The following is a 7770-nucleotide window of genomic DNA, read 5'->3' as shown; positions in this document are numbered from 1 at the left end:
TTACACCCACTTCCTTCTCTTCACAAACTATACCCTTTAAGATATTATGCATGCAATTTGCCAAATAAACACCTGTCTGATCCAATTTTAGGCCAACCAAGACTTGCCATCCTGGTGTAACAAAGAGACCATTGAGCTGGGAGGCCAGCAGAGACAGCCACACTGTTTGACTTTCACCTGTTTTCTGTTATGATAGTGACTCATTCAAAGACACACGTGGCCCGGGCACTGTCAGTGACAGGAGCCAGGGACCAAAGAGAAAGAAAATGGAAAGAAAAAAGCTGAACAGTCGAGGAAGAAAGTGTTCCAAAGGTGAAGTAACCGCCCTGTACAACTAAATACCAGATAGTCATAACCTATTGTGTCATATAATGGTTAATCCAGAACTGTACACTTTGTATTTTGTTTACATGTTCTTTGCCTCTTTTTAATCCTTGTTTCTGTTTGATTTTTTAATGCAGCGGTAAACCCTTATACATGACATTATAGGGAATAACTGTTTTAAGGTGGGTGTCCAATCCCCCCCAAACCCCCCCCCCCCAAAAAAACCCGAAGTGTAACTTTTTCTTACTGCTGCCATGAACACCCTCAAATTAAAAATACCACCAAACAGTTTAAAAGACCACAAAAGGCTTTTCTGCTGTACTGAAGAAATACTTTGAGATTCCAAAAAAAAGTTTGGGCTGTGACCTTTTCTTCAAAGAATTAAAGTAAAAAATCTACATTTAAACCTTCTAAAATATGAGTAAAACTGGCTGTGCGAACTTTGCAAAATCTATTTGTGCAAGTGCTTTTTTCACCATCACCACAAAAGCTATGTGTGTGACCATAACTTGCCATATTTATTTTCGTCAAAAGCTGTTGAAGACTTCCTTCCTTCTCAGCAGCCACAACAGTTTTAGAGTCCTGGCATCTGACACCACCAGCCTCCACCCACTGTGCCATAGCAGCAGAAAAACTGTTCAGTTTAAGCCTGCAACTAAACTTCACATTGGTTCAGTCGTAATGTGACAATGATCCCTGTGCGCTTCCTTAAAAGACGATTTATCTCTAAGAAGTGACGTCTTCTCTCCTCACACAGAGCAGCATGCAGGCTAAATGTTTTCTGACTCCAACTAATGCTAAGATTTCAAAAGCAGATGTTCAAAAGTTTCAAAATGAAACACATATTTATCTACTGTAGTTTTAAAACTCTCTAAGGTAAGTTTACAAAGAGGCTGATGTTTTGCTTGTTTGGTTTATTGAACCACAGTTCTGCGTTAAGAAGGAAAGGTGAAAGGGGTCAGAAGCAGCCTAATGTAGAATTTAATGTGGAATAAAATGAGCCTCAAGTTGTCTTGAGAAAATAAATTCAGGCAGAAGTGAGGGCAATTATATTCTTATGTATCCAAGGAACTGAGGCTTTATATATACCCAAATCTAGCATTATACAAGTGTTGCACTTGATCAATGACAAATCTCTGTGTTAGTTTTGTAAATAAAAAATGTGTGTTTAAATAAACAATGATTTACAGGGCACAGGACGGTGACAAATATTTTAAAAGGTAAAACAGGTCTGAATACATCTCCAGTGTAACCCAAAATATATCAGCACAAAACACTTGTTTTAAATAGGCAGCAGTTTGTAAGAAATCTACTACCATTGGTGGCTCTATGAAATGCTTTTTATTATTAAAATGGAACAGATTTACTTCAACAGACGGAGCTCAGTTATTCCCTAAAGGTTGGGACACCAATTTTGACATCGCTGGATTAGCATTACATACAGTCTGGTTGTGATTGTATAATAAAATGGACAGCGCTTCTCTCTCCTTGTGCCGTACTTAATTGAAGATATCTGTGTGGGTTCTCGGTCGCAGGACATGGTTATTTGGTCAAAATTGGTTCACCCTAAAGACAAAACCCCAGGCATAAACAAAGCAATTTAAATTATTCAAAATGCAAAGACAGAAAAGTTCACATCCTGTTCAGAGGTGTTACTGAAGCCATCTATGTTAATGTTAGGGAACAACCCTCCCTTAACTGAGGTGGTGGCATGAGACACCATCTATCACCCAATGCTGTTTTTGAATTCTCTGTCAAACCATGTGAACATAATGACTCTTGGACGACTGAGAGTGTTAAACGACTACAGGTGGAACTAGGTTGACAGCTTAGCTAATGACTCCCATTTGACCATCTTGATCATCAGCATGATCCACAGAGGCTTAATATATTTCTGCTGTCAGTTTAGAACTAAAGAAGCTTTGTGAAGGAGAGGTGAAATGTCTTCAAAACATTGAACCAAGTCCAGTCACCTTTTGGTTCAAGCATTTAATAACTTAGTTTAAAATAGATTATATTACCCACGACGGCCGCAGAAGTATTGCACTAGTCTGGTGTTGTAATTTGGAGCCAAGAAATGCACAGAAGTGAGCTGGCTGGTTGAACCGCAGAACTGATCTGATCTATCATGTCTGTTTGTTTTAATGTCAGGAAGAGTTACAAATGAAATAATTAAAACAAATCTATGACCATAACACAAAATGTTTAAAAATGGTCAAAGAACTGAAACTGAATGTTTGAGTGTTAAAAACATCACCAGTCCCAATCTGGAGTAGATAACACTCATACATATAAATATAACCTTCAACTATAAATGCATACAGTTCATAGGAAATGTGAAGTCTTTTTCCACACATGTACATCTTCATGCTATTCAATGAGCTTCTATTTCTGCTTAGACAGAAATATCACTTAAATTCTGTCCTCAAACCACAGCAGTCACAGTCTCTGTGTGCCCCACTAAACATGAAAGCTGGCAAAGTGCACACTTCCTCCTGTGCACCAAAAACAACTTTACAGGATATGTAACACAAGTCAAAACAGTTCCAATAAATCAGGGGTTTTTGTCACTTCTTATTTTATTGTCTTTGTCGAACTAACCAATTCTGTTGTGCACAACTACTTCAAACGAAAGTTTGAATTTGAGTCTTGATACTTGAACAACAATGATGTATTTTGTTGTTGGATATTTCTCTGAGTCAAGTTACTGGCAACCATTTTTATTGAAATCCTTCCCATACCTTCCAGAGCAACAAACATTGGTAACACTTAAGTCATGAGCAACCAGTTAGACAAAACATATACACATAGACTAATGAGCACTGGTCTTTCATGATGTGCTGTATGTTTGTCTCTCACAGCACTAACTCTGGCCCTCTTCCTCATTTCATCACAGGAAGTGAGTGTGCAGTCAGAAGCAGCCACACTCAGTGACAGGTCATTGTGCTGTAAAGTCTTGTCAACATGGTACTTCTCTAGTATACCATTCTCCGCTGATGCCGCCATGCCCTGTTGGGATCATCGTCTGTCTCTCAACACCTGATTCCATCCCAGCAGGAGAGCTACGAGCCCTACAGGTTGGTGTCTGTATTTAATCGATTCTGCTACCATGCTAATAGTTTCTGTTCTTTCTCTATCCACTGGATACTGTTATGCAACTTAGAAATATACACAACTACACAGGATGTGTTGAAATACTGTCTTTTTAAAATCAATCATAAAGTTCATGTTGTAACCTGACATTGCAATTTTGGACAACTATTTTGCAATTATAATCATCAGAGTCATTGTTAGCTGCCAGTAAACAGGGAAATGGAAAATTGAGGTTGATAGCATCTTGTCTCAGCTTACCATATAGCAGAGGGCTGGTGTCATTCAATGATCATTAGCTTCTAGGAAGTTACAGATGTAGATGCGAAGGAGCAAAGAGAAGTTAAGTGCTGTATAAAAAAAAAGTTGAGATTTTAAGATGGGTGGAAATTGGAAGACTTGAGGATTACATTCACCTGTGACTTTAGGCTGGAGTCCGATCCATGTGGAGGATGGGGAATCTGATGCGAGGTGCGAGGATCAGTGAGAAGGCTGATACAGGAACCACTGAAAGCTCTCTAAAAGGTAAGATCGCCCTACGATTTTACTTTGACATGATATGTTTACATTTGAAGTTGGAAATTCAAATTGATCCCCATTGCTTTAAGAGTAACAGCAGCCAGGCATATTGAAAACTTCACTATTTTCTACCGATAACAATTTGCATCATCCCTGCACACGGCACTGAGGCACGAAGTGTTTGCCAGAAATAATATGTTAAAATATGCAGCTTTCTTAAAAGCCTGAGGGTATCAGAGGTATCACAATATACCAAAGTAAACTCAAAGAGTTTATGAGCAAATGTCTGAGGTTTGGTCCTTTGTTGTTTTCTTTTTAAATTATTGATGTATGTTTAACTGTTAAGCGATGTTAAACTAATCCTGAAAATAATCCTCTCGGCAGGGTCTGACGATAACATAGTGGTGGTGCTCCAGGACTACCCGACTCCTGAAATCAGCGAGCCAATCTACAGGATCGGGGAGAAGCTCAAAGTCGTTGCTCAGTATGTCTTCTTTGTTTTTCATTCTTGATTTCAAAACATTGGAAGGATCTAAGTTGACTGTGACTGTGAGGAAGTGAATTGTCTCTTTGTAACTTCACACTCTTCATGTGCAGTTTAGAGAAGTGGTCACACAAAAGGTCAGTTGTTGATTCCTCTTTGCCTCTGTTTGGTGATCAGGGATGCATACTGGTGGAGAGTGTGCTCTCTGCAAACAGGAAAGGAGAACTACATACCAAACAGCCATGTGGCAAAAGTGTTCCACGGGTATGTAAAACAACACTCATTATCTTATCTAGGATCAGTCTACTTTCTCTGAATGGATTGATAACAGCCAAAATGATCAAACGCATTTTTTTCCACGACCAAACCATGATCTCTCTCTGTCTTGAAAGCTGTAACTTGAGATGTCAGTAACACAAGATGTTAGCTTTTTGTGTTGATTTTTGTATTTATTTTTTTTTTAGATCTAACAGAATTTGAATATGAATGCTACGCTTTAAGATGCAGTTGATATCTAATATTATTGGATGTTTTTGTCATATCAGGTGGCTGTTTGAAGGCATAGAGAGGCAGAAGGCTGAAGAGCTGCTTTGTCTCCCTGGGAACAGAGTTGGCTCGTTCCTGTTGCGGGAGAGCACCAAGGAGAGAGGTGAGGACATTTCATTACTGCAGTGTCTGCAATTATCTCTAGAAGCTTGGCTGGAGTCCGTCTTTCTTTAAAGCATGCTTTTTTTTAATGTTCTTTAAAGTATGTAAGTATGTGCCAAGATGAGATCAGGATCACACAACGGGGTTCAAGAAGAGTGAAAGAGAAAGTTAAAAGAAAGATTTGCCCTTAAATCAAGCCTAACCAAAATACATGTTATAGTAAAGGATTCTAAAAGAAAACAAGACGAAAGGAATTCAGGATTTTGAATATTTTTGCATCAAAAGCACTTGAATTATCACATTGGACACAATCAATTGATTAACGTCTTGGGTTCCTACATGTGTCACACTACATGTTTTCTAACAAAAAAGGAGAAAAAAAATCACCCTGCCTTTAAAAATCCCCACAAACAACAACCACAAAAACAGGCTGAACCAATTCCTAGAGATTCCTCCAACTCAGATAAAGAAGGTGATAGGAGTTTTTTCAAAATATCAACCATATATAGCAATTTTTTCTTTCTTCATGACACATAAATTACCAAGTATGAAAAAGAAGGACATCGCATTTCAGGGTAAACATGAATGTGTCTTCTACTTTTCCTTTGCACCAACATTTCCACTTTGAGTGGATCAACACTAACCCATTTTTTTTAGGTTTCTCTTGAAAATCACACTGCCTCCTACGATTACGAGCTTGATTACTGGAATATAGGGGCTTGGTGTTACTGTATGATTCAAATCGTGTTAATTTCATAACAAACATGTGTGTCATATCCTCAGGTCTGTATTCGCTGGCAGTAAAGCACAGGACCGTAAAGCACTATCGTATCTTCAGACTGGACAACAGCTGGTACTACATCTCCCCTCGCCTCACTTTCCAGTGCCTGGAAGACCTGGTCAACCACTACTCTGGTAATTGAACGCATAAAACACTTGAACACAAACTTGAAACAAAAACTTACAACATAAAGAGTGAAGTCCATAAATGCTCTAAGGCTATAAAAATACTGTCATTGTCTTATTATAGATATATTTCTTATCACTCTCCGGCTATTTCAATATTTCCTGCTCTGACAGAACATTTTTAGAACAGAACAGGAAATGAGATAAAACATGCAAGCTTGATAATGACCACTGGTGCATGCACAGTCAGAAAAAAATACATCGTTATTCACCCGACTCTACTAGTGTGGTTTGTGTATGTGCCTGAGAAATTGGGTGCAAACATGATTAATGCAAATTATGCAACAAAACATCTGTTCTGTTTGTTGGCCATTTGTGATCGGTAATTGACTTTCCGATCCTCACTGTTGTTTTTTTAATTTTTTTAATTTTGCAGATTTTGCAGATGGTCTGTGTTGTGCATTAACCTCCCCATGTCTGTCAGCCACCATCCCTCCATTGGATACATCTAATGGAGCACCACCTGTAGTCATGAGACGCAACTTTGACTGGAAGAAAGTAGATAGGTATGACAGAGGTGCAAGCACCACAGTGTGTAACTGGATTTATGTGAAAGCAAAGAATCCAACTCAGACATTTGAAAAATAAGATAAAAGAAAGTAATAATTGTAATCTAATGGCAAAATGTTGCCCTTTATTTCAAGTGGCTAGTTCATCAATTAATTCCTAATTTTTAAATACAGACACTGAAGCCGTGTCTATATTTAATCAGTGGTGGAAGTGAAAAAAGATAATTTATAATACTAAGATCTAATTATTTTTCTGGGTTTCCTCCTCTAATAGGAGTCAGCTGGTCAGCACGGAAAGCTGCAGTGACAACATAGTGAGCTACGGAGTCAGGAACAGCATCGCTGCGTACCTGTCCTTCTCTGGGAGTCAGAATCCTTCACAGACGAAAGCAAACAGCAGGAAGAAAAAGAGCAAATCTGTTTATGCACTCCCTGACAGTGGCCTCGGGAACATTGACTATGATGATGACTTCTAGAGGTGACAGTGGGCGTTTAAAGACTGGAATATCTTTAAGTGAAGAGCAGCATCAACAGAGTCCCTTGTGTTGGCAATGGGCTGCACCAAACAGACTTTTGTTTTCAGCATCCCAAACACCTAATCATGTTTTAGCTTACATGAGCACTTTGACGTACTTTAGCAAAAATGCAAATTGTATTATCACTTACACAATGACTCAGCAAATAAGATTATATGGAGCTGAAGTGTACAATGTTGCAGTTGTGCCATGATGTGTTTTCTGCACCAGTGACAGATTTTTTGATAGCATGACATTAAGATTGTAAAATGAAACTTCAATGATATGGGTATTTTGGTTAATATTATTGTGCATAAGAGTATTAAGAGCTTTCAAACTACTTTCCTGTGTTCTAAATAAATATTATATGATAAATGGTTATATTTTGACACCCACTTAGATATGCTTTAACTTGTGTTTTTTGTGGGGCCTCTACATAGTGATCACTACCATCAGTGTGTGAAAGGGTGGGTGTGACGTGTGGTGTAAAAGCGCTTTGAGTAGTTGCAAGACTAGAAAAGCGCTATATAAGCTCAAGTCCATTTACCATTTACCATTTGAGCTCTTACTAGCTCTGTTGGGATTCCTGAGGAAAAAATAAATGCTACACTATTTTACTAGCTAGTCGCTGGTTATCAGTTTGATGCTTGGGTTTTCTTTTCAAACTGCTGTGTCTAGACATTACATATTGCTGGAAGTGAACTAAAACCCTTAA

General features: G+C 38.4%; 1 protein-coding gene across 1 annotated transcript; it reads left to right on the top strand.

Annotated features, from left to right (window-relative positions):
* The first annotated feature begins 3238 nt into the window (after positions 1 to 3238).
* On the top strand, positions 3239 to 7454 carry sla1a (Src like adaptor 1a). Its single transcript, XM_061059845.1, has 8 exons — positions 3239 to 3401; positions 3843 to 3939; positions 4318 to 4417; positions 4595 to 4681; positions 4963 to 5066; positions 5849 to 5980; positions 6408 to 6537; positions 6815 to 7454. Exons 1-8 carry the CDS (start codon positions 3321 to 3323, stop codon positions 7014 to 7016), a joined length of 933 nt encoding a protein of 310 aa, XP_060915828.1. The 5' UTR covers positions 3239 to 3320; the 3' UTR covers positions 7017 to 7454.
* Positions 7455 to 7770: the final 316 nt, after the last annotated feature.

The sequence above is a fragment of the Labrus mixtus genome, chromosome 16 (genome assembly GCF_963584025.1).
Source record: "Labrus mixtus chromosome 16, fLabMix1.1, whole genome shotgun sequence".
NCBI lineage: Eukaryota > Metazoa > Chordata > Actinopteri > Labriformes > Labridae > Labrus > Labrus mixtus.
The sequence above is the reverse complement of the archived record's forward strand: the minus strand, read 5'-3'. Positions and strand labels throughout refer to the sequence as shown.